The sequence below is a fragment of the Balearica regulorum genome, chromosome 2 (genome assembly GCF_011004875.1).
Source record: "Balearica regulorum gibbericeps isolate bBalReg1 chromosome 2, bBalReg1.pri, whole genome shotgun sequence".
Classification (NCBI taxonomy): domain Eukaryota; kingdom Metazoa; phylum Chordata; class Aves; order Gruiformes; family Gruidae; genus Balearica; species Balearica regulorum.
Genome location: NC_046185.1, coordinates 30,361,765 through 30,389,462, shown reverse-complemented (window position 1 = coordinate 30,389,462; position 27,698 = coordinate 30,361,765). Strand labels below are relative to the sequence as shown.

General features: G+C 37.5%; 2 protein-coding genes across 12 annotated transcripts in view; one reads left to right on the top strand and one right to left on the bottom strand.

The window, feature by feature from the left end:
* The window catches only part of RBIS (ribosomal biogenesis factor), a 424,391-nt gene that overhangs the window by 71,795 nt on the left and 324,898 nt on the right, over positions 1-27,698 (bottom strand). The window contains exon 4 of one of the 2 annotated variants that reach the window (XM_075743813.1): positions 1,255-1,265. The exons of the other annotated variant lie outside the window; for it this stretch is intronic. The gene's annotated coding sequence lies outside the window, so the exon portion shown is untranslated. Of the gene's footprint in view, positions 1-1,254; positions 1,266-27,698 lie in introns of those variants that run through there. 2 annotated transcript variants of the gene reach the window in all.
* Positions 1-27,698, top strand: part of RALYL (RALY RNA binding protein like) — a 404,493-nt gene that overhangs the window by 189,168 nt on the left and 187,627 nt on the right. For all 10 annotated transcript variants that reach the window (XM_075743808.1, XM_075743805.1, XM_075743809.1 and 7 more), the window contains one exon: positions 1,679-1,957. In XM_075743808.1, coding sequence (XP_075599923.1) covers positions 1,702-1,957 — 256 coding nt within the window. In that variant the 5' untranslated portion in view covers positions 1,679-1,701. The remainder of the gene's footprint in view (positions 1-1,678; positions 1,958-27,698) is intronic.

The following is a 27,698-nucleotide window of genomic DNA, read 5'->3' as shown; positions in this document are numbered from 1 at the left end:
TTTTCCATGATGAAATTCGTGCGTATATGCAGTACCTTGTGCTTCCAGAATGTACTTAAAATTGCTAAACTTATAAGAAAACATATTTTTTCTTGTTTTCTACAGTGTTTTCTCTAAATGTTGTAATACGAAGATGTCATATTAAGTTGTTAAGCAAGTGAAAGCTATTTGACTGATAGCTCCACTGCATGCATTCTTTTAATAAAGCAGACCGTTTGCTAGGACTTGGGAAGACTGCCCACACGTCTCCATTGTGCATTCTTACCTGAAGGGTGGGGTTTGGATCCTGCGTGATGGAAACGGTCAAAGTGCTGATGGCTGCAGCTGTGGCCGTTTTGTTCTCCACGAATTGTGTGGAGTTCAGCAACAATGGTTTCTTTTTTCGTCAGTCTAGCTTAATATATGGTAGCTATTGATTTAAAATGTGAAACTTCTGCTCGTTAGTGTCAAGCTTTAGGTGTCCAGAATAGAGGCCATTATTCCTTTTCATCCTGAGAAATGAACTGAGCTTTAACTGTGAGCAGTATTTAACTGGATTCTCTTGTTGCCTGAGCTGTTACTGGGTATTATCAGAAGTATGAACAGGTTAAAAAATAGTAACATAATTCTTAGCTCTAAGAGATGGCTTATATTTGACTGCTGTTTAAATGACCTCCTTCTTACAAAATAAGTTTTCACTATTCAGAGTTATGCATATTTTTGACATTTCTGTTGTCTAAGATAGTTAAAGAAAGGCCAGCAGCCTCATGGGACAATTTCTTTTATTTCACCTCCATCTAAGCAAATTGATGTAAATGGAGGGACCTGCTGGCAGGTGGAATTAGCATACATATTAACAAAATCAGGTGCACTTCAGAAATGTGAGGCTAGATGGACATAAAAAGAGAGTTTTTTTCTTTTACCAAATCTTTCCCAATAATAATGTGGATATTCCCATTTGAGATATGCCAGGATGCATTTAGACTTGTGACCTCAGAGGAAAGAGCACGGCAGCAAGCAAATCTGTGTTCCTACAATTAAGGAAGATTGTTTTCATACTTTTTAATTCTAGGAACATAAGCCACCTGTGCTTCCCCTGTCTTTTCTCTTTTCTTTTTTGTACTGAATTAACAGGGAAAATTGTTCTGATAGAAACATATTGATTGCAGTAAAGAACTGTATGTTACCTGCCCTGAACTCCTTACAATGGTCAATGATATTTAACTGCTGAGAAATGTGCTCTGGCTGACACTTACCATACAAAAGCAGAGTTGTCTTTCATTGTCAGAGTTTGTTCTCTACGTGGCCTTGAATGTTCATTTCTTTGACATAAGATAATGATTCATTCTCTTGCTTTGCAGTTTCTAGATGGCTAGGTACTTAAAAAGTCAATACTGAATTTCTAAGCAGAAATCCACATATGATTACAGTAAAGCTCCACTACCACAGCTGTGTATTAAGAGATGTATTGGTATATTTTATATCCATAAAAAAAAAGAAGTTTTAATTAGACTTATCAACAATATTTTAAAATGTGCTACCTTGGTTTTATTGATAATCATTTTTAGAAAATATAACTCTTCTGAGACTAGGTTCACCCTAAGTGAAAAGTGAAAGGTGAATTATTGCTGGAAAAATCATCCAAACTCAAAGGTAATTGTATGCTTTGAAACATAATTCTCTTTGTTCTTTATTTAAGAGTTAAAGCCAAGTGATCCAACCATGACCGGCAAAACACAGACCAGCAATGTCACCAATAAGAACGACCCAAAGTCCATCAACTCCAGAGTCTTCATCGGCAATCTGAACACAGCCATTGTCAAAAAAGGCGACATTGAAGCAATCTTTGCAAAGTATGGGAAAATAGTTGGCTGCTCAGTGCACAAAGGTTATGCGTTTGTACAGTACATGAGCGAGAGGCATGCGAGGGCTGCAGTGGCAGGAGAGAATGCCAGGATCATCGCAGGGCAGCCACTAGGTAAGGACTTATTTATATCATTGAAATACTGTTTTCTCTTTCCTTTCTATTTGAAATATCATCTGTTGCTGGTGCCTTGGGGACTAGTAAGTTTGTTTTGCTATTGTTCCATCTAAGCGTTTTTCTAGCGTATTGGATCTGGTAGAATTTTCAAACTATTAGGTGATACCTAGATATTACAAAATGTTTAATGCTATAAACTGCAGATTTATTAAACACATCACTTCTGACTGCTTTATACTTCTCTATTTAATCCCATTGCAGTGAACATGATTACTCATGTGAGTAAAATATGAGTATTTTCTCTTAGACTCTAGTTAGTAAATTTAATGTAAGACTCATCCAATAGCTGTCCTTATCTTTCATTTAATGAGTTTAAAATAATATCCAGCCCAGTGGTGTGTCAGATTTTATACAGAAGCAAAAGAATGAGTTTTGTTAGTCCTTGAAATTGTACCAAATCAAATTGCAATGCTGTTATTCATTTAGAGAAGTTTATTATAAAAAACCTATATTGAAGTTATTCCCACATAAGATTGTGGACACTGTTCCTCTGAACTCAAATTTTTATTTTATTTTTTTTTAAAAGTGTAACATTTTTGTTTTCTAGTGCTTGGTCATGAATGCTTATGTAAAATCTGATTGTTTCTTATTAGAAATATAACCTCTGAAAGCTATTTACATTTAGATATGGAGGCTGTCAACAATAAAATCATCTGAAGTACAGTACTAACCCTATCTGTCACATATATAGAGTAATGATGGACAGTACAGCAAGGTGTTTGGTAGGAGCAAGAGATCTTTCACTAGACCTCTGAACTATGTTGCTCAGATCCAAACCCATGTGTGTAATGGCTATGTCAGGAAAAGGTGAAGCATAGCTAGTGCTTTGGCTGTAACAAGTCATAAAGAATTGATATGGCTTATTCATTTTCAATTTCTCAGGCTGTGGAAATCTGGTTTTCTGATTATTTGCAGAAATTGAGGTATTTGTGTTAGATGGGTTGTTGTTTTGTCACAGTTGCTCAACAGTAATTTTCAGTTTCATAACCCCTGTATTTTGGGTTCAAAAGAAAAACAGATTACAGAAATCCAATTACGTTTTAGGGGAGATTACAACTTTTTTAGGAAAAGTTATGAGTGAAATAAAAGAACTCAAGTGATAAAGCAAGGCAGCAAAGTCAGTCTGTGGGATGGCATTATTAGAAGATGTTTCCTGGAGCGGTGGTCTCCGAGCAATAGGCCATGTAATGTCATCAGTGCATTATTTACAGCTTCTTGCACAGTGGTCTGACCAGATTTTTTAAACTGTTTTCCTAAGGCAATAGATCTGTTATTACTATGACTACTTTGCTAGTCTCTTTTAGTATTTCTTGTGGCATCTATAATATGCCAAGTGCTTTGTAGAAGGAAATGCCCTTTCTCTACTCACAGTACTTTTGTGCTTTGTGTAGAAGGTAAGTGAAATTGTTGTAAAAGAAATTAAGGGACCAATAATTACTTGAATGGTTCACACCTTTTAATAAAAACAGAAAGTTTATTCAATACTAAGTTTCAATTGTATAATCTTAAAATATTTTGATTATTCTTCAAAGTCTTGTGATGGCATATTTCATGCCTCAATTCCTGACGTATCAAGGAACATAAAGACTAAGCAAGGTGAAATTTTCTTTTAGCTGTTCCAAACCTCATTCACTCTTTCTGTATATGAAATACAGTTGACATCAGTACTGTTTGACAAAGAAAACAACTTTCTGAAAGTGGTACTTGTTGGACAAAATGTTTCTATGTGTTCTTTTTGTTAGCAGTAGACATTAGCAGTTGCCTCAAAATAATGAGGAGCTGATAGATAAAATTTGCTTGGCATTATGACCCAGAAGAATAACATATGTGAAAATTGTGCATTTGAATGGAAGGAAGTAACAGACTCATTACTGTGAAACTACACAATGAAAAAAGACTTTGTTCTCTGTCCTGAGAGCCTTGCATTCTGAAATAAACAGAAGACATTATTTTATATCAACAGTCAAGGTATGGAAAGGTGACAAGAAAAGCCTTTTGCATAGGTGCAAATAAACTTGATTAGCATAGCTGAATTTTCTTTTAAATGGAATTAAAATATATTAGTAATATAATGAGGGCTAGAAGGTAGTCAGTTTTGGAAAGCTGTTTGAACAAAGGAACATTTGAAAAAGATTATCCCACAGTATACGCCTGATACTACTATACATTCTAGTACTCAGAACCTCACAAAAGAAGGAATAATTTAATTTAGACTACATTATTAATCTACTTTTTTTTCCATGGTTTTGGCAAACTGACCATTTATGTTAGCTCCTGTTTTCTATGGAGTCCTGCTATTCAAGATTATGATATCTGCTGCAGCAGCTTTACCCATGAGTCAGAAACTGTTCACATGTATGTAACTGAAATTAAAAATTGAACCTGCAAATTCCTATAGCTGTATACAGTGCTGCACAATTCACTGAAGATACTGCTGCAATTCCCATCCAGTTGTGGGCAATGGAATCATATTAATGGTGTGCCTTAGAGTCCTGTCTGAACGTTTCTTCTAAGGTGGAGTCCCAAAGTGTTAGGCTCCATAGGTACATAAAAGGCGTTTTGCTTAACAAATTCCTCAGAAGTACAAATTAAAGCACTAGTAGTGCCCTCAGTCTTGCCAGCTTCCTGTGGGTTATTATAATTGGCCTGCTAATCTCCTCAGACAACTCTCAAGCTCCTACCGATGTGTTTGGTGGCCAGCGATGTGTGATGGCTATGCCATGGGTATTGTAACTTCAGGGAAGTGGATTTCATGAGCTGTGTTGTTATTTCCAAGTTTTCTGTTCCATGAAGTGCAAGATGATCTGAAAAACTGTGGGGAAGAGATCGCAAAGGAACACAAAGAAACATGCTTAAGAAATTTATTGATGTTATTGTGAAGTTCAGTGTAGTTTCTTGAAGCGGTATTATGTCTTCATGGGAATAGCATGTTTTCCTGGCCCACAGCAGGGCAGGGACAGGTCAGTATCAAACACAGGAGTCTGCTTCACAATGATTATTTTGTGAATTGCTTCAGGCTGGAGCCAAGAAAGCTGGCCTAGGACAAAACTGCAAGTTATGTTCCCAGTTGTGGGAACACACCCACATATCCCTTCTGCTGAATCACCTCAAAAGTTTTTGATCCATTTAAACACAACTACAAGTTAGAGAACATTTGCTCATTTTTGCCTCCTTGCCTCACAGGGCAAAGAGAAAGTGTAAAGAGGAATTATTCTGAGGAAATACTGAGTCTGTCTGTGAATTTTACCATGGATGATTTCACCCCTCTGTGGTGAGAGAAGGACTGAGACCTGATTGCACCACAGCAAATGGTGGAGGTCTCTTTGCAGATGTGGGCTGAGGAACGAGCTGCAGCAAGAATGAAACTTGGGTACATGGTGGAGAATACAGTTCTTCACTTAATGTTTTCTCTTGCCTTTGTAGTTCTTCACGAGGGTCACAGCGACGCTATTTAACTCTTTTACCTATTCCAGCACACATGAATTCTGTGAAACCAAATACCATGTAAAGGGCTTTTAATGTTCCCTAACTTTATATTATATATTCCTGTTTACGCATTTGGCAAATATGTGTAACAGCTTTCATCTAAAATTTTGATATAGCTATCATAACAAACTCTACATCATAATGTCCCTTTGATTTGCTTGGCTTACAGTTCGTAGCCTTATAATTGTGTGGCCTTTTTTTCTTCCTCTTTCACACACACTTTTAAACCAGCATAATTCCTTTAACCTCAAAATACGTTATTGATTTGCACCAGAGCCACCTCACAGGCACCTTGAGAAAGCAAGTTAAATGCTGCAAAGCTAGTACTTTTGGTCTCTTCTGTTGCTTTCTTTAAGACACTATAGAATTTCAATCTTGGATGCTGAGAAAAAGCAAAAAGGTTACAGTACCAAGAGTATGAAAGACTGTAGTTCTTCAGGTGATGTCCTTTTTAACTAATAAATTAGTTCCACTGTAGCTTCAATCCTGTTTTGTTGCTGTAAGTATTATTCATGTATGTCTGCCTTCAGGTCTAAATTAGATGCAGTCTCTGAGTACCAAGTGAGTGCATACTGACATGTAGCCTAAGGTAAGATGGTGGTTGCAGATAATTATTTTGGGTGACATATTCTATTGCACATCCTTTTGAGAAACACAGAAGCCCTACAGGGGCTTTCTAAATGATGACTACCCAGTAGAAAACATCCAAGGAGAAGAACAGGTAATAAAGAGAGCCTTTAGAGATACTCAACATATACCTTTGTTGTAAATTGAATTGATGTGACAACAGGGCTGTTTTTCCTTTTGTTTCCCTTGCTTCTACACAAAACAGATCTCTATTTTATATTTTTAATGTCTAGCAACACTGAGAGACTTAACTACCTATTTGCAGAACTAAGACTTTCCAGAGTGAACCAATTCTTCACCTCAGTCTGAAAACCAGATAACATTTATTGTTTCATGAATGTTTGTATTTAGAAAGAATAAATACTTATGATGCTTTAGTAAACAACTCATTTGTGAAAAATGCACTTTGGCTTGAAAAATGACATATCTATACAAATTTCCTGGATGACTGAGCTTTCTTTAAACCGATGGTACACTAAGAGAGGAAATTCAAAACTGAATTAGTGATTGTTCAGTTTTAACTTTGCTATCAGCCTTCAGTCAGTAGCATGTAAGTACAACAATCCTTTAAAACATTCATTTGTATGAGCATAACTCATGACTTATTAAAGCAATCCTGTTACTCTGACCCACCTAGGTCCAGCTACCATAATACCAAGATATACCTGTGCAGGATAACAGGAAATGAATGTTATCTTGTTTTCAAGTGTATAGTGGATGAACAACCGGAAAGATTTCTTATTTTACTTCTGGCAAGTCTGTAAAGACTGGAGTTTTAATGTAGGTCAAAACATTCCAGCCAAGGACGATGACTGCTTTAGAGAAACCCCAGAGACTGTATCGATATAGTGAAAAAAGTTGGAATGTTTTGGTATTTTGTCAGATATTTTAGTGAGACATTAAAAATACCTAATATTGCATACCTATAATAATTAGTTATATATTCACCTATATTTCAAGTCTTATAATTTTAAGGGATTGGATATTGCATGTTCACATTAACGGACCAGAAAGGGCAATACACTTCATAGAAAATTCCTTGGCCTTTTGTAACTTTTGCAGATGCACATTCTAATGTTTTGTACTTATCAGCATTGTATCACGAGTAAATAATCTGAGAACTGTAATTCAGTAATATGCATATAATTATCTATCCAAGTGAGCCTTAGACAACGAGGTATTTAAGTCCTGACAAGTTGTATGAAATGTTGTTTCTCAGAATTTTGTATTCTTCTGGTGTAATCCACTTTTTCTGAATAGTGCTTAAGCAAAAGCAGAAACACACACGTGACATGCTGTATAAGGAATTATCATTATCATGTAAGTTTAAACAAAAAATATGTTTAAATAAGCAAATACTTGAATCAACAGAAATTATGAGATGCCATAGATGTTGACTTATTGTGAGGTTGACCTTCAAATTTGCTGAACTCATATAACTATTTGCTGAATACTTCCTCAAATGAGATCAATTACTATTGTAAAATAGCTGTCAATGTCAGGGCCAGGTTTTGAGAAAGTTTATTTGATCCAATATTTTTTATGTTGAACAAAACATGAAGTAATGATAAAGGATAAATTTAAATATCAAGTGGTCTTCTTACAAAAGTAAACAAACAAACCCCACAAGAATTGTGCATATGTAGTTGCAATGAAAGTGATGCCTTCAATGTCTCAGGAACCTAGAGTGAAACTAAGGGTACCAACTCAGACCTGTGCTGTCCTTATCAAAGTCTTTCCGACTAAATCAAATCTCAGCCAATGTTCATATCATCTAGCCCTCAGGCATGGACAGAATATTACAAAACTTCTGAAAAATTATTAATTAACCTTCCACAGCTTAGTTCAGAGGTTGTTAAATTTTGCCCACTACAACTCACTCTTTAATCCTATTTCAATCTGTTCCTATATTCAGGAACCTGTGTAATCCTGTTTTAGCCTACCCCTGCATGCAGGAACAGAGACCGTGTCTAAATCCATCACATAGGTCTCCACCTTCTTGATGCCTACCCATACCTTTGTGGTCTTGGTGCAGCCTGTGTAACAGCAGACATTAGTGTCAAGTCCCACTGTAGGGGACCTTGGATACAACCACTGATCATTATTCATAGGGGTCTTCTGATAATGGATAATTTCCATATGTCCATTCCCATTGCACACTTTGGTGTCTCCCAATTATTTTATACCTTCTGTTGTTGCATCAGTAAGGTTCGTTGTGGTGATAGTCTACAGCCATAGCAGCAGACTATGCTACAGCAGTATAACCCAGTTGTCTTTTCAGTCAGTATTTTCTCATCCTATACTCTCACTGACGTGAACCATTTCAGGTGGCTATAAAGCAACTCGTATAAAGAAAGGAAGGGTTATTTTTAACCATCATCACTCTATCAGTGGTTCAGGGCAGGACACCATTGCACAACTGATGTGCAGCAGTTGCTGCACAGAACACCAAGCTGAATGTTTCATCATGTAACAAAAATCCATATTTTAATGGAATGATCCATTCATTAGGTTGAGAATACCTAGAATAAGAATGAGTGATTTTTATTCCCTATATCTTACAAAGTGTTCTATTTCTCTCTTAGCGGGACTTGGTCGCTCTAACTCATTATGAAAACTGAAACTACAATTCGGATCTGACTTTCTGGCAGAACTAAATTTTTTTCATGTTCAGAAAAGTACCAAGTACATATTAAGAAAATAGTTTACCTATGAGGTGAACTCATGAGAGCACAGCTTTCCTTGTTGATTGCTTGGGGTCTCCTCCTGTGAAATTTATATATTCCTAAACTATGATAAACTAAAATCTGCAAAGTTGCTCCTGGCACAAGGTTTTGTACACTGAAGAGCCTGGTGTCAGCTCATATAAATGTTAAGTATTTAATTCATCGTAATGCCAAGAATAATGATCTGATTACTTGCCATCAGCAAGTGTTACTGTAAGAAAACCTTTCCTTCAAGGCTGTATACAGATGCATATAGGATTCAGTAGTCTGCATGGACAGGTCATCTTTAAAATTATGGACAAGGTGTTATGGGATCTCTTTGTGTCCTTCTCTGCTACTTGACATGTCTGTATATAGCATAGGATCTCATCTGCAATAAATGCTACTTATTTCATCATTTCATCCTTCAGTTTCATAACATGCTACACCGTAAATCCCTCAAATCTGCTTGCGATAAATATTTACATATTTATGGGTCTGATATAGCCATTGTAATTTTGTAAGTGCTTTTCAAAACCTTTAGGCAATGTTACCTCAAAATTCCCAGTACATCAGCCTTTACTCCATGCATATCTTGATGACTTTTTTTGTTAGCAAACAATATCCAGTAGTTCCTTCTTGATTTGAACATAATTATGTTTTATTTCTGTTGCAACTCCATAAGAAGTTATAAAAATTGTTTTCCTTAGTGACATACAAAATCCTATACCTTTTCTTAAATATACTTGCTTTCATTAGTGACTGCTGGGGTCATTAAAATTTCTATTGCTATTCTATAATGTTTCATTCTGAACTGTCATAACATCATGGAGTGATAAAACCACTGTCATGATAGGTTCTTTCATAACATTTGTCTCAATGTCTCATGTGGGATGTAGTGTATGAAAAGAAGAATTATCACTAGGATGGTCTGTAATTTTTTGTTTTGTTGTTCTAGGGGGTCTCATGTTGTCTACAGCTTCCCTTTGCTTGATCTAGCTTGATTCAATTTGATAGACTGTCTTCCATGCATTTGGCTTCTTTCACTTCAAACAGAATCTCATCTGGACTGAGTCTGATATTTTCTCCTTGATCATTTGACAATACTTTCCTCAGTATTTCATCATGTACTGCTGGAGTTAGTGGTGCTAATATCATGTCACCTGGTTTTATATGTATGCCTGCATTATCTCCATATTTTCTTATTCCTTTGTTAAAATATTTCACTTGCTGACCTTGTTCCAAAAGGCGTATGGAGAAATTCATATCTGTTCCAGAGTATATGGAAAGGACACAGGTCAGATGATTTCTCATCTAAATCTTACCAATATATATCTTTCTAATCTGCAATTGGAAGTATGGGGGGAGTTTTACCAGCACACTGAATGGGTGACAGGACAGAGTAATGCTATTTTAGTGTATTGCAGAATCCAGGCAAATCCCAGCCCTGCTATTTGCCTTTTGGACTATGACTATTAAACCCATGAAATAGCTTTCCTTCCCAAGATATCACTCAGCTCTTTGGAGAAGAAAGTATAGCAAATATTTCTTCTACCAGAATACTGATATAGCAGACAAAAATCCTTCACCCAGTCATAGTTTCTGTTCATGGAGACAGCCCCTCAGCATGATGAACTTTGAGGATCATTCTTCCTCTCTTTCTTTCCCTTCTTAAAAGCAAGGTCAGCTAAAATGCAAATGTTCTTTTTCTGTTTAGCTTAACTGAGACAAGAAATGCTTGTGAAGGCATATTTGTTATCTCAGATTTGATTTCATGTCTTAAGCCTGCTTTCATGTCACACCTAAGGAAAATATAGTGGACAAAATCTGTTTCTTTCTCATCAAGGGTCTACCTCAGGTTTCACACTTAATTCTACAGTTCCTTCAATGATAGTCAACTTCATCAGGAAAACTGTGTAAATCATGTATATTGGGGAATAAATAATATTAGCACCTTATTAATAACTCAGTTATTTTTCAGCACTTCATACTGGCAAAGTGAAATTCTAATGCAAAAAAAAGGGAGATTTGACAAATGAGGTGCTCAGATTCTATACTACTGTTCCTCCTCCAGAAGAAATTTCAGTATTACTGAGCTCTACCATAGGCTTAAAAAGTTTTGAGTAAAAGTAATTTTCTAGGTATTTTAATGACTCAGAACTGAACACTGTTCTTGATCATTACAACTGCTTAAGTGCATTTAGTCTCTTCTAGAAAATTAATGGCAGCTGAATCAAATCTTTTTTCATGGCAAGAATTGTAATTTTTAAAGGCCAAAAAAAGAATTAGTCTGGTTTATAGTATAAAGCTGGATATTTTCATGTCTATTTTAAGTTGTGTAAAGTCCCTCTATACCTTACAGAATACCTCATATTACTTACAAAATTATAATGTATCTATAAGAAGACACTGCTCATGTTCAAATCTAGCCTGGAATTTCTAGGTAGATATATATGTAAGTTTAGATATATGAGTCCTGAGCTTTCTCCCACTGGATAGTAACAGCCAGATAGCAGAAAGCTGAGAACATACATTAGCTTGTTCCAGAAAGTATAATAATTTCCAAAACTAATCCACACTAGAGCTAGCTAAAACTCATCTCCCAGCTACCAGTGAAACTATCCCACTTCATGTTTCTTAACTAGCTTGATGCCAGCTAGCTTTTTTATGCCCCACTTTACTGAACAGCACAGGCATGTCTTTCATCACACGGTAAAAAAAATATAAAAAATAAAGCTGACAAAACTTGCTTGAATGTCTCTGCCACTATCAGTAAGATCTCTTTACTTTTTCATTCTTTTTTTGAGGTGTAAGATGGTATGCTTAAACACTTAAAATACTTCATTTTCCTTTGTGTCAATCTCAGTAATTTAAAAGTTTTTTTTTTTGTCTATTACTGTTGCTTGTTTACCTAGTCTTCTCCCTGATGTAAACGTTCACACTTTTGTTATGATCACAGTCATTCCTGCGCATTTTTAAAATCTCTTTGAAAAGAGAACATTTCCAATAGACTGCTGCAGTAATTTGTTGTAGACATCTGACCCACCTCTCCTACTGTTTGCAGTTATATGGCAAATTTTAAGTCTCTTGTGCTTTCTTTCAGTCTGCGCCTGATGCTTCACACAAATATGAAAGAGAGAGGATCAGAACTTAATAAGTTTTAAGTGTGGTGGTAGCATTCAAGTCTTGAAATGACTTGGGGAAGTCTATAATATTTTCTAGTTCTTCTGCTACCTTAAGTTTTCTAGACTCAAGGTCACTCCTCACTTCATCAAATCTATGTCTGTTTAATTAGTCTTTCAGGTGAGGAACACAAATTTGACTGAAAATAGCTAGTGTGAAATAAACAGCAGATAACAAATAAATAGATACTAAATTTGGTGACCTACGACAGGGTTGCAGCTTTGCTGAATAAGGGAAGAGCAACTGCTGTCATCTACGTGGACTTGTGCAAAGCATTTGACACTGTCTCGCACGGCATCCTAGTCTCTAAATTGGAGAGACATGGATTTGACAGATGGACCATTCGGTAGATAAGGAATTGGCTGGTCACACTCAAAGAGTTGTGATCAATAGCTCAATGCCCAAGTGGAGATCAGTGATGAGTGGTGTTCCTCAGGGGTCAGTATTGGGACCAGTGCTGTTTAACATCTTTGTTGGTGACATAGTGGGATTGAGTGCACCCTTAGCAAGTCTGTTGATGACACCAAGCTGTGTGGTACAATTAACACGCTGGAGGGAAGGGATACTGTCAAGAGGGACCTTGACAGACTTGAGAAGTGGACCCATGTGAACTACATAAAGTTCAACAAGGCCAAGTGCAAGGTCCTGCACGTGGGTCGATGAAGAATAGATTGAGAGCATCCCTGAGGAGAAGAACTTGGGGGTGTTGGTTGATGAGAAGCTCAACATGAGCCAGCAATGTGCGCTTGCAGCCCAGAAAGCCAACTGTGTCTTGGGCTGCATCAAAAGAAGCATGACCAGCAGGTCAACGGAGGTGATTCTGCCCCTCTACTCTGCTCTCGTAAGACCCCATCTGGAGTACTGTGTCCAGCTCTGGAGTCTCCAATACAAGAAAGACATGGTGCTGTTGGAGCAAGCCAGAGGAGGGCCATGCAGATGATCAGAAGGCTGGAACACCTCTCCTATGAGGACAGGCTGAGAGAGCTGGGGTTGTTCAGCTTGGAGAAGAGAAGGCTCCGGGAAGACCTTATAGCAGCCTTCCAGTAACTGAAGGGGCCTACAAGAAATCTGGAGAGGGACTGTTTAGAAGGGCATGTAGTGATAGGACAAGGGGTAATGAGTTTAAACTAAAAGAGGGTAGATTTAGATTAGATATTAGGAAGAAATTCTTCACTGTGAGGGTGGTGAGGCACTGGAACAGATTGCCCAGAGAGGTTGTGGATGTCCCCATCCCTGGAAGTGTTTAAGGCCAGGTTGGATGGGGGTTTGGGTAACCTGGTCTAGTGGAGGGTGTCCCTGCCCATGGCAGGGGCATTGGAACTAGATCATCTTTAAGGTTATTTCCAACCCAAAGCATTCTATGATTCTATAACAAATGACAGGAAAACCTGTGCTTGGCAAAATTTGAAGCCATTTCAGGATGTGATTCACTTCTTTAGCTGTAGACTATGTGATAATTCAACATCTTGAATTTTAAAGAGACTCTTAAAAATACTTATTTTTTTATGACTTCTTCCCTATGACTTTATCCCTTGATTTGATACTGTCATAGAATTGTTGAATTATAGAACAGTGTAGGTTGGAAGCAACCTATAAAGGTCATCCAGTCCAACTTCCTTCTCAAAGCAGGGCTGACTCAAAGCAGTGACAATCCAGATTGATTTTGAGCCACTTTATAATCCACACATGTAGTCCATACCTCCCAGTCTTGGCTACAGGGATTCTGTGGGAGATTGTATCAAAGATCTTGCTAAAGTCAAGGTGAAGAGCACTTACACCACCTCTTCCCCCATCCACTAAGCCATTCATCCCATCATAGGAAGTTCATTGGGCTGGTCAAGCAGAATTTGCCTCTGTAAATGTACCGGCTGCTCCAAGTGGTCTTGTCCTTCAAGAGGCTGAACATGGCTCCCAGGATGATTTACTTGTAATTGTCCAGTCTGTCTTACATGGTTGGTCACTCTTCAACACTGAAGTTCATTCTGACCATAGAAGTAAATCTGACATGTATGTTGGAGCACCAACAGATTCGTTGTCCTGCTCCAGGCCACATAGATCGGGCACAGGACTGCTCAATAGGGACCTCCCTATTCAGGGCATGATTTGCTTCTCCTTATATTCCTTTCCCACCCCCCCCCACCCCACCCCCCCGCAATCTTTTCAAAGTCCCATCCCTTTACCACCTTATTTTCTCCTGGAAAAAATCTGTCCCTGTCTACCCCTAACCCATTTTTCCTGGTTTTGTTAACTTTACAAATTTATTTGGTATTTTTGAGAGATTGTCCTGGAAATGTGTCCCTGCCCTTGTTATTTAAGTCCACAGCGTTTTGCATGTTCATGTTACTACCTTTTAGAGATAACAGAGTCTGGGTTTAGCCATCTACATGCAAACCTTAGTGTTTCCAATAGAGTGAGCTGTCGTTAATGATGCCTGTAATTTTCCATAGCCTATTTCTTGCCTTCTTTGAAGATAGGTACGATATTTGCCTTTTCCGGTCATCAAGGAGCAATCCTGATCTCCCCATCCGTTCAAAGGTGATAGAGAGCAGTCTCACAATGGTATCATCCAGCTCTTTTACTACCCTTGGTTGCATCTTGCCAGATTTCATGGGGGGGTGTGATATTTATTTTAATACAGGATTTTATATTTCAGCCCATTACTATGCAAGCTTATATTCAAAGAAAAACAGACACCGCACTAGTTTTTAACAAAATCGGTGAATTCTTTGGCATTTTCTCTTTTCCACAACAGGAGTATTGCTTGCTTTTTTATTCTTTTTTTTTTTTTTTTAGTCAAGACAAGAGTAACAGGATTGTGAATTTAAATCTGATTTCACAAGCTTTTTGTTTTGTAAATGCACTGCAAAGAAATAGATGAAAAGACCTTTGAGGTTCTATTATAATGACTCCAGCAGCTGATCTGGATGGTATCCATAAAGTGGGTAGTTTTCCTGCAAAGAGTGGAAGAAAATACAGGAAGAGAGTCATGTGATGGTGCTCTGAAAAATCTGTGCAATGTTAATGACTGGTATTTTGGAGCCTTATAAAATTGAACTATAGGGGTAGTAGGTAGGATGTTCATTTTCTTCACTAGTGAAACAACTGGGCTAAAAGAAATTAAACAATATATTATAGGCACAAGAATTAGATAAATTTGGAAGGAAATAAATATTTATATAAGGTTAAAGATTTATTTTTAATTGGAACTCCATAGCTAAAAATGCATCTTAAAAGGTACGATTACAATACTAATTAGAACAATTAAGAGTATACTTTAAACAGATGCCGTTTTAGAATTTGAGAAATCTAACCAAAAGCTTCGGGGTTTGTTTGTTTTGTTTGGGTTTTTGTTGGTTTCTTGGGGTTGTTTTCATTTTTTTACCTAATATACTTTAGTGCATGTGACAAATGGGAAAAAATATCATTCTAGAGTCACAAGAAGTCACTTCTAACAAATATATCTGGTGTGAAAATTACTATTTGCCTTTGTCGAAATTTGAAAATCAAGCTTGGTGCTAAATGATCTTGCTGCAGTTCTAGTAGTTCCTACTGCCAAAGTTTGAAAGGACCTAGTTATGTCGTGACTTATAGAAATGAAATTTGACAACTGTGCAAATAAAACCAGATCTATGTCTTAGGCAAATTATTGAAGTTATTGAGTGCATCATGTTATTTTTATTTTGGTTTGGGGTAATTTTAATTGCAAAAAAAAAATTATTTTTTAATTTATTTAACATTTAAAACTCCATGACTCTGAGAATGATTATTTAAAACATTGTATTAACAAAACCTTAACAGTGCAACTGAATGTGGTTTTCCTATCTAAACCATGTGCATAATAACACTATGCCCCAACCTTTACATTTCGTATAACTATGTATGAAGACCCCAAAGTGAACTGAGATGAAGTTTAAGCAATCTTGACCTCAGTTAAAATTCACTTCTAATAATGTTTTCAAAAGAACATGAAAATTGAGTTTACGGAAACACTTCTATGCCATCAATTTTGTGAAAGACAGGCTAGTTTTGTGGGTAAGAGGTTGCTGTTCTAGTTTTTTTTTTTTTTCACTTTTTGAGGATTCTTTTTGTTTCTTGGCCAGGTTTTGTTCAAAATTATTAGAGAAAAGCTAAATGTAGATAATCAAGTTACAGCAATCAACATTCACACTAGCATTGCAGCAGCTGGAAAAACAGTTGTGAATTTTTACAGCCTGACTTTAGAGGTCTTTATTTTCTGTTAATTGGCACTTACTGCTGCTTTATTTGTTTCCTAGTCTTAAATTTTGGTTTGGATGTATTTAAATCCACAGGCAGACAAGGAAGAAAAGCAAAAAAAAAAGGGGGGGGGGGATTTTTTTTAGATGTAAATAATCAAACTGGTTATGATTTTTTTCCTTTGATCTAGTGTTATGCAAAATGAAGTAATGATTTCAATCTGCTTGAATTTTAAAACTGTTTTGATGCTAGATAATGTCTTGTGCATAAGAATGTCTTAAAAAAAAAAAAAAAAAAAAGGAAGGAAAAGAAAGACAATATTTCCATAAGGAACATATTGACCATAACATAGTGGACAATAGCAATACCAGCTTCACCACAAAATCCTGCACTTTTTTTCTGCCAGTAGTAGAACAGAAATGCATTAATAGCAACAAAGAAAATTTATGAACAGAATGTTCCCATTATATCACTTTTTCTCTTTTTTACTTTGCTTTTCATCCTGAAACCTTTGGTTTTTATTAGCACTTACCATACTTATGAGGAATAATTTCTTTGTTCCTTACACTATCATCACTTTGCTCTTCATCGTACATTCACTCAGTTCAAAAACATATTTATTTCAAACTTTTCAATAAAATTCCTCCATTTCCAGTTTTTATTTACCTCTCCCAAAAAAATCTACTTTCTTCTTTTTCTTTCCCTAGCAAATGTCTAATTAGTCAACAGCTCTTGCTCCTTTGCTGTTTGCCTTGTTTCTCAGAGCCGTTTCCTTCACCTTCTAATGGGGAGCTCTGGCAATGCTGCACGCTTTCAGCTCCCACTGAGGGATCAACATCCCGGTAAGGATGGAGGTGCAGGACTGCATGGTCAGACCGGGTACGGCAAAAGCTCTGATGCAGGTTCCCACAGCACTTTTCGATGAGACAAAAAAGGATTAGCAGTTCCTCATTGGGTTACTTATTCAGTACATGACAAAAGACACATTAAAGCCAAATTTCTTGCAATAACAGTGTCATAAGTGCTAGCATTTTAGAAAAGCAAAAATGCTATTCAATCAGTTGTGTTCACGCAATATGACTAAAGGACATAAGCTACTGGACAGGAATGTTTTGTAAAAAGCCAGACTACAGGAGTTATCTCCCAGTGATTCATATTCAGTTAACTGGAATTAACAGAGCAGAAAGGTGAAGCATCATAATTTATTGTACCTTCATGTTTTTATCTCTGAAATTGAACACTGCGTTGGAATCAATGCCTGAAAGGAAGATGGGTTCAGGGCTTGTCCTGGTGTTGCAGGTACTAATGGATTAACCACAGTCTCAGGCGCAAGACAGCAGCTTTAGCTCCTGCAACGGTTAAGTAATCTCCCCGTCCTGGTCCATGTGTGCCATGAATTCTGTGAAAGGGCAGTCCAGGGATAGTAATTCACAGGAAAAGTAATTTTTTTTGTGGTTTTTTTTTTTTTTTTTTTGTTAGTGACTATGTAAAATTACCAATGGTCTTCCAAGCCATCTGTTTTAAATTTTGATGAAATGCAATATATCTATAGTGAGATACTTCGACAGTGAACTGCATCACCATTGTACACAATATATTTATTCCAGTAAAAGTTCATTAGTATTCACAGGGATCCTCTGCCTCTGTGATACTAGCAGAAAATGTCAAATTGTTCTTAGAATTTATAAGAAGGTATAAAATTCATGAGCTGAGACAATGAAAATCCCAAAGAAATTATGGCTACCATATTTTGTACTCGTTTTGGCATATGATTTCTTTATGTCTACAGAAATGAAGGCTAGTCACCTAATCTTTCATCGAGTCAGCATTTTCTGAAATGGAAAGACATGAAAAGTGCTTACTAATGATTGTTTGGCACCCATCCTAATGTATCTAGAATGAGAACAACAAAAAAAAATACAAGTTCTATAGTATAGCATTCAAATCCCAGTTTATTCACTTCAATAAAGCTTCTTTCAGACTACATGCCATTATGTTCTTGACATCTTGGTAAGAAGAGAATGTCTTAGTGTCCTTCAAAAATCTAGAAATTTCATTTGGAATTTTTTTATTTATTTTTTAAAAATAAAGTAATAGGAGAGAGAGAAAGGTATCAAATCTGTGTAAAAAGACAGAAAATAGATACTTCACTGAGAATTCTTGTGCTGAATTTGAACTCCAGCCAAATGTCTATCTATTGCAAGATGCAATTTCCTAATTCCAAAATCTGTTGCTGAAGTCAGCATTGATAGATAGAGAAGAACCAATTATGGAACAAAAATGTACTGGTTGCTTAGGTACAAATGGTCACAAGCTGCTCTCACTTAGTATACTTGCTGCTCATAAAGACCAATTTGAGAAACCTTGAAAGTAGACGTGAGCAAGCTCAATTTTGAGAAGAGCTGAAATGGGCAAATGATCAGGAACAATTAAAATATTTTAATTATGGCCAAAAGAGAAATAATCATGAAAAGAATCTGGTCTGCTTAAAAACACACCACAGAAAACTTACAATATGAGAAAGCTGTAGGCAACTGAAACAACAGAATATGTAGAAAAATTAAATTAGATTAGATTTATCAGTACTTAAAGTATACAAAACAAAGAGAATTTGAAAGAAGGGTATCAATGCATTGCTGGGAAGAAACGCAAGGTGTTTTTTGCTTTTGTTTCAATATAGATGTATCTATAAGGATTTTTTTCTCCTGTATTTGGAAATTGCCAGATACATTCAGGTCACAGAATGATGATGACATGATTTCCATTCCAGAATTCATTACAGAGCTATAAAATAAGTTATCTTTAAATCCAGAAAATTAATTTTAATCACAGAGTTTCTAAAGAACTAGAAGTGATGTTCTCTAGCAAGGTTCTTAGTTGGTAACATTTGGAGAGTTACCTTCAGTAAGTCTTGAACTGGAGTAAGAGTTTCAAAAGGGTAGAATTTTCACAGGGACAAATTGTTCCATTCACATGGTTTAAACCAAACCCATATTGAAGCAGTTTATTGATTTATTAACAACATAAAATTAAATGGAACTCATGACCCATATCGATAACAAGAGATCAACCTCAATGCTAGGTACTTGCAAAGTTTTAATAAATGCTTCCAAAATTTCTAATTCTCCTTCTGGAACTAATCCCAACAAAGCACATCTCTGCTGTGGGAGATGTGTGTCCCAGTTGACACCCACATCCCCCAAGGGTAGATGACAGCCCTTGGGATGTGACCCTGTGCCCCCAGAGTGCAGGTCCCCAGGTGCCCCCATGCGGGCTGTTTGTGAGCTGGAGCAGTGGTTGGGGGTGTCCATGGCCATGGGGCAGTATCTGGCAGTGTCACACCAGCCCCGCCGCTGCCCCACTCCCCTCTTCTCTCAATATAAATCCTTGTGTTCACTTGCATTTCTGTTTAGCTGATTTTTTTTTTTCCCCAAAAGTGTCCTGATAATTCCCCTGCTCCTGTTTAATCTGGCCAATGGTAGTCTTCCTCTTTACCTAGATCAATTTGGGGCAAACACCATATGAGGCAGTTTAGTTTTCCCACTCAGCCACGTTGCTGTGGTTTGACCCAGCAGGCAGCTAAAACAACCACGCAGCCATTCACTCACTTCCCCCCACCCCACAGTGGGATGGGCAGAGAATGGAAAAAACCTGAAACATGTGGGTTGAGATAAAAAGAGTTTAATAGGACAGAAAAGGAAGATGATGATGATGATTGATGATGATGATGATGATGATGATGATGATGATGATGATGATAGAATACCAGCAGATCACTGATGCCCTCACTGGGGCTCTCCCCAACCAACTCCCCCCCCCCCCCCCAGTTTATATACTGAGCATGATGTCATATGGTATGGAATATCCCTTTGGCCAGTTTGAGTCAGCTGTCCTGGCTGTGTCCCCTCCCAGCTTCTTGTTCACCTCCTGCAGAAGGCTCATGTCTCCTCACTGGCAGGGCCTGAGAGGAGGAAAAGTCTGTGACTCAATTGTAAAAACTTCCTAGCAACAACTAAAACATCAGTGTGTTATCAACAGTATTTTCATAGTAAAGCCAAAACACAGCACTATATCTGCTGCTAGGAAGAAAATTAACTCTACTCCAGCTGGAACCAGGACACACATCCTTATACTTACTCCTGTCTTGTCAGCTGCTGTTATCCCAGCCTGTTTACCATGGATGGGCCCTATAAGCACACCCACCAGAAAAAAATGAACATTATATAAATAATTTAAAATGGCTGTGTAACAATAGTCCTGTCATAATAGTTTTAAATTGCAACAAAAAATAGTGAAATTGCTGGTGCAGGGCTTGACTGATCAAGAATAAACATGCAGATAATTTTACTTATGTCAGCATGACTTTACTGAAAATAGGGCTTGCAAAATTAATTATGTATCATTTTTTATATTTTAACACCATATAGTAAGGTTGAACTGATGTAAGGCAAGGCACTTGATTCATGCCAGTTGGAAATTTGGTTAAGAAACTTGCGACATTGGTATGGTGCACACCAAACGGTTAAAAAACTAGTCTCAAAAGACTGGTAAATGGGAAGTAATTGTACAGCAGGTGTATGTCTTCTGTGCAGTTCATGGTAGAATCAGTTTTTTAATCATTCTTTTACCCAGTTAGAAATAAAACAGAAATCACTGATAAATTCTGTAGATGGCACAAAGATGTTTGCTCTCATGAATGATGAAGAAAACAGGACATTGATATCAAAATAGAAAATAAATACCAAAATAGAGGGTCGGAATAAAAGTGTGACTGCTCTAAGTATAACATCTAACATACTGATGATCAGCTCTTCAGGGTGGGATAGAAAGGTGTAACAAAATCTGAAGGCTGGAAGCTGAAGTGAGAAAAACTAAACCTCAAAATAGAGCACATTTTTAACAGTAAGGCCATTAGGAACAGTTTACCAAAAGTTTCAGTCAAAATTTCTAAAGTAAGTAAGTATTGGATGTTCTTATAAAGAATATGTCCTAGTTCAGCCCAGAATTAATTCAAGGAAGTTCTGTGGTCTGTTATACCAAATCAGACTGGAATTTTTTGTCCGGATCAACCATGGAAACGTCCAAAGAAAAAAATTCTAGTCTCTTTGGATAAATACAATAAATTAAGGAAAAGAAAAAACAACATGGCTTTTAATTTTATTAAGGTCCCTAGTGATTTATGCCTGATATTAATAACAAATCTATAGAAATTACACAAATGGTCTTGTTGTGTCAGCACCTTTGGAAATTAGATTAGCAATATCCACCTAAGAACAAGCTTGGCTTAATTTAGCCCACAGAAATAAGTAGCTTTTTCCCAGTGACATTTATAATTAAATAAATGAGGGAGTGAATGGGATTCAGAAAACTGAGCTTTCTGCACTGCAGAATGTCTTTTTTTTAATAGATTTGTTACAAGATCTTTTTTACATTTAGGTAGATATTAACAAGTCTGGTAATAATCTGTAAGAAAATTTAAAAAATTGTGAATAAGATCGTTCTTGTTTTAGTTTTCTGTGCTGCAGAAGCAAAAGATTTCCCCGTCAGGCCCATAAATTCTGTTTTATTGCAACCTACTTTTTATTCCAGACAAGCAGAGACATATTTGCACCCAACTTTCTGACCATCATAGCCATAAAGTTATTTGTCCTTAGGAAAAAAAAGACAGACAACATAATAATGCCATTAGCTTAATACCATCTTAATGTCTTAAGTGTTTTTTTCTTAGGATGAAATTAACCCCGGTGCAAAGGGCTACAATTAAATTTGTTCAGAGAAAGTGCATTGTTCTTGCTAGAATCACTGCTTCTTGAAACTTCCATTAGTGATCTCATCCTTCTTCTGTAGCTATGTTCTACTTTAAATTACTGCAGTATGTCAAATGATGATCACACATCCACCACATTCCCGAATGTTTTCTCTTCAGAGAAGTCTTGCAAAATTTAGCAGAGAATACGATAACTCTTCTCAAATTCCTTCCTCAAATGATTAATCCCTGATGGTTCTTTATTGTGTGTCTGGGCCGACACCAGGTCAGAAAAGATTAGGGTTTTACTGCCCTCATATTTCAGATACTTATTTTAGTAGCTGCAGCCAGGATTCTTTCTCTTTCTCTTATATCAGAGTGTAGCAATTACAGTCCTCTCACATTACCCTGAAATGCTGTTTCTCTCATGGGCATCCTGTAATTTCTCTTCCCAAGCAGCACATCTTGCCAGATGAGAGCTCAGCCACACAGAGGTCTTTGAATAATTTGAAAAGTTTCATTACTGTATTTTTTTTGAGTTAGTTATTTAGCCCAATACACATTTATAAAAGCATATGTGGAAAATGAGATGCTTTTGTATGGATCTGAGTAAAAAGTATTTTTAGTATGGAATTTTACAAACAGTATAGTATTTGAAAATATGTATTTTTTACGTTCTTCACCCAATTCTAGTCAGGCTGTGGCTGCAGAGGGAATTTGTTTTACAATGCAGGCACATCTCTGCCAATATCTTATGGCACAAAAAGCCCAGTAGATTTTTAATTTGCATAACATTACACATATTTGCATAAAATATTGCCCAGTGGTACTAAGAGCACCAGTTTCTCCCTAAGCCCCAATTAATTAATCTGTGTCCCTCCAGACCTATAGCAATTTATTATGCATTCTTAGCATAGCAACATCAATTAATTATATGCTTCCTAGCCCCACATCAATCATTTTGTGCCCTCCAGACAGCTTTGCACCTCTCCTAGCACTACATCTGGCTGAAAACACACCCTCTTCTTTTTCCACAGCTGAAGAGGCCTCTTGGCAAATTTGCCAGTCAGCAGAGAGCTTTAGGAGCTCCCTGCTCTTGCTGCAGCCCATCGAGGTCTGAAGTTTTGGGGATGGCAGGGTAAAACCTCAGCAGCCGTACTGCTGTCTGTCCGAGGACTGGGAGAAGAGAGTAGTCCAACTCATTTTTTGTCGCCTTTCCTTTTCCCCCATCCCTTTTTGTGAACTGAATATAAATGCTTGCGCATTGCTGGTATTGACATGTATTCATTTGATTTTGATATTATTTTGCTCCTGTTCCTAGTAGATTTGGTCCAAAAGTTTTGGCTCTGACCATGCTGCATACTGAAGTTGTTGTGAGAGTAGCCCATTGACTTCACGTTCAGAAAAGGCGGGAGAATCTTTTCAGTTTGATCCTTTCCCATATCCCACAGGTCCAGCTGCAGTCATGCTTGGGAGCAAGAACTTCAGTCAGCCTCAGATGATGCAAACATTCAAACTATGATCCAGACATTGGTTCAGGCTGAATGGCACTTGCATAACTGTAGGGAATGCGAATGTGACAGGGGGTGAAAGGACATGTGCAAAATGCAGAGTATAAGTGGTGGCTGGAGAAAAATGATGGATGAGGAATTCCTTTTGCATATCTAGAGAATTCTCTTTAGAGAATTGCCTTGTTTATGTATGTATTTACTATTTATAGTCTATGTAAAACTACACCCCTTGCACTTGGAGGAAAACAGAAGTTCATGTCACATGTTCATCAGAGGGTTCTTAGACTAGATTACAAATTTTAGCTGTCAATCAATCTTATTCAGCGAGGTTTGCAGGAAAGGTGAGGCTTTCCCATGATTTTCCTTTTTCCTTTACTGTCAGTACAAAGGTCAAGCTCATGGCTGCAGGAAAGGAGTAGGAGGGAACTGAAACTATGGTTTCTTTCCCAGGGCACCCCTTGGCTGAGTAAGGTCAGCACACCAAGGAGCAGCACGTTGACCCGACTGAAATATTTAATGTTTTTCTTCTGTCTTTCCTTTTTACCTAGCTTCTAGAACAACTTTAAATCCTTCTGTATGGCATCCGTTACCTGTACGGCACTCCTAGGCCCCTTTAGGTGCACCATACATCATCCTTCAGTTCTGTTCATTAAATTTAAAATGTGCTTGCCATAAAGTGGTTATGGATTTTAAGTTTGCAGGGGGAATATACCTACTTTTTCCCTGCAACACTTTTTATATGCTCAATATTTATATCCATTTGTGTTTGTTCTGACATAAGAAGGGTAGGCCTGCCAAGGGTCCCCTTGTGACTATAAACTCAAGCTTTTAAAAAAGTAGCTTAGCTAAGTTTTTTATTAACTGCTACCTATCACTTCTGTATTGTCCTTATGCCCCCAGGGCTGAATCAGCACCTTCAAGGCATTCCTCTGTCCCTCACTGAGAGATGCGTATTTCTTCCATGGATCCTGATGCAGCACAGCAGGAACAGGGCAGTGTTTGGCCACCGCTTGCACAGCCAGGGCAGGTCGTGGAGTTATTTTTAAAGAGCAGTGAAAGTATATATCAAAAACTATTGGCAAGACGATTTGATGGGGATCAGGGAGAACAGACATTTTTCTGCCTTGGCTTGATACTCTGCCTCTTCTTTATCTCTCTACTCCTTACGCATTGTCATAAAAACAGAGACCTGAAATGTATATATGATGAAATCCAGGTGTTCAGCTCCATTAATATTGCGCAGCTCAGTAAGTGATTTTGCTAAATCTGCACCTTTCACAGAAAATTGATTGCTTATTTTCATTTTCAGAAAAAAAAAGATACTTTTTTCTGATTCATCAAGTACTGTTTCATGGTTTTGCTACTAGATAGCGTTCATTAAGAGCTTTATTAGGAATCTGTTTCCCCTTTTCTTCTCTGTGTGGTCCACTCCAGCATCAGTGATGGTCCTTCTTATTTTAAGAGGGAAAAATATCTTAAGTCATAACTATCCTTGAATCTCAATAATATAAATGGATCTTTTGTTTCTCTTAGATTCCCCTTCAGGAATTTCTGTAGCATACATCTTTCCCTATAAATAATATTTTAAATCTGGCTTGTTCAGTATGTGGCTTCTGGATCACATGCAGTCGATGAGGCTGAAATAGATGACTGACTGACAGTACAAAAAAAAAAAAAAAAAGTATTTCTGACTGAAGAGGCTTGTTTGTCTTGTAAGTCAGATGCAGAGGAAGCCTTGCTGCCTGCTGGAGGCTACCCTGAGACTAGCGCTTTGTGTGGGAAACCAGGCATGGCTTCCGAGGAAAGAAATAAGAGACCAGATACAATGTGGGGAGCTGCTGGCAGGTCATACATGAAAATTGGTCCTTTCCCTCCTGTGGTGGCATCTTGGAGAAGCTGGAAGGAAGCCTCTCAGGCAGCCTGGGAGGCAAAGAAGAGGCGAGAGGTGTGTGGGTAGCAGTAGTGTGTAAACTGGAGACGATGGGCAGTTGTGCTTGAAGAAGCGTGGAGCAAAGAGAAACTGGGGAAACTGGGAGCCTGGGGCGCTGTGAAAGAGATCTGAATGCAGCTGGGGCAAAACACAGGGATCTCAAATCTTGGTTTCTTTCCAGAATGGTAAATGGACAAAAGCAAGGCAATGCTCAAGAAAGCTGTGGGATTGCATGGATCACTGCAAGGTAGCTGCAAAAGGAACCAGAAGATATTGCTGAAAACAGGGCATGAAATAACAAATATTAGATCTGTGATGAAAATGAGGGGGAAATAATTTGGAAACGGTATGCTTTAGAAAAGCTAATTGAACAGCTGGCAGGCACTAACTACATCTCAGTAGTGCTGTTATCTGCCCTTCCTTACTGAGTTTCAGGCAATTGTGGGGATCCAGGAAAACAGACGTAAAGCTGAATGATGATAGGCAATACTTAAACCCTTTCAGTCTAGGACTATTTTGCTCTCAGAGAGATAGTAAGGATTTACAAAGTTGCTAAGACTCATTCAAACACTGTCTGTCATATTAAAACATGATAACTTCTTCCAAAAACTCTTTGCTTTCACAGCTGTACCTGTTCTCCTTCTCTATTCTTTGTGAAGTCCAGCAATATTGCTGAAGGAGAGTACCACCAAAAGTATATGGCCTATGTCTAATGTTACTGCACTCAATATTGCTTTCAAATTGCGCTAAATAATTTTTCTCCTCAGTTCAACGTCTTATCAGCAAGTGACTGAAGATGAACTTTTTAACAGTGAAGAGAAGGTTGATATGGGCAAAAAGGAAAGTCTTTTAAAAATTCATAACCTTGAGATTTCATTCTCCACTGAACACATCTGCCTTTAGATGATAGAAACAGTCGACAGACTTGCTATTTTACTGAACTTCTGCTGCTTCAAGAGTTACTGTTGCTTTTGGACACTGAAATAGGCAGGGATCCAAAAAGCACTTATTTCCCACCATGCTTGGAAGGGTGCTCTACCCTGTCACATTAAACTTGTCCACAGCAATGCACACCTCTGTGACCTGCAGGTATGATTACATGCTGTACCTATGTATGAAGTAACCATGCAAAATTAAGTGTTCTAGCTGGTTCAGAGTTCACGAAGAGCACATCGCAGTGTGGCTTTTCTCTCTGTGTGTGCTCCTCACAAGGAGAGGAAGATTTGTCCTCATCAGGGCACCATTTTCTTTTCCTAAGTAATTGAATCCTTTCGCAGATGTTACAGCTTGCTGAAGCAGCAGGACGATTGGTTCAAGAGACGTGCATCTGCTTAGGAGGTGGGTGTTTAGGGAGGGGGAGACAGGAACTTGGAGTTACTTGAAAAAAGGAAGGTTGGACAATGCTTAGAGATGTTACTAAACATAAATAAATAAATAAGGTAAGGCAAGGCCATCTGCTTGGGTCATCAAATTTGACCAGCTGCACAGTATGCTACCATCACATCCAGGCCAAGTGCCCTAGTCTGCTTATATTTTATTTTGGTTTCTATCCTTATGATAGACATTACTTGCTTTACTTCCAGTTATTGCCTCAGTGGCACTTGTTCTGGTCAAGGTTGCTATTGCATTAGTTTCCCTACCTGCTTAAAGCTCAAAGCATTGTCAAGACACTGATAGAAGAAAATTTGACAGCATGTGTGCACAATGTCCAACACATCTGGGAACATTCAGATTCATGCATATACCCTGTAAGGGACGTTCTGTCCGAATGGTAAATGTACTAAATCATTTGGTTTTATTGTAGAACCATCTGCAATATACAAATAAAGGTGGGCTGATACATCCCACGCACATCAGAATCATTACACATGCTCTCTTCTAGGAATAAATATGGCCCACCTCAACTTGCAGACATCTGACAGAATATGTCTGATCTCATAGAACTTTAATTTGCTGAAAGAATTTCCCATTTAATGAGCATAGGATTGGAAAGATGTGATAAATATTTTTTAATTCTAAATAGTGAGCACAGCAAATATTTCTGTATAGTGTTCTGGATTTTTTTATTCTTATGCCTACCATACAAAACTTAATTTGTCTTCATTTATTAATTTATTTATTTTTACCTTTGTGCCAAGTGCTACAATTCTGGTTTATTGTTGCTATTTATTACTTACATGCAATTATGTTTATAAGTCTACGGTAAAAAAAAAAAAGAAATTATTTCTATTCCTTAATCCAGGAGATGTGTTTTAGGAACAATGGGTGGGATTTA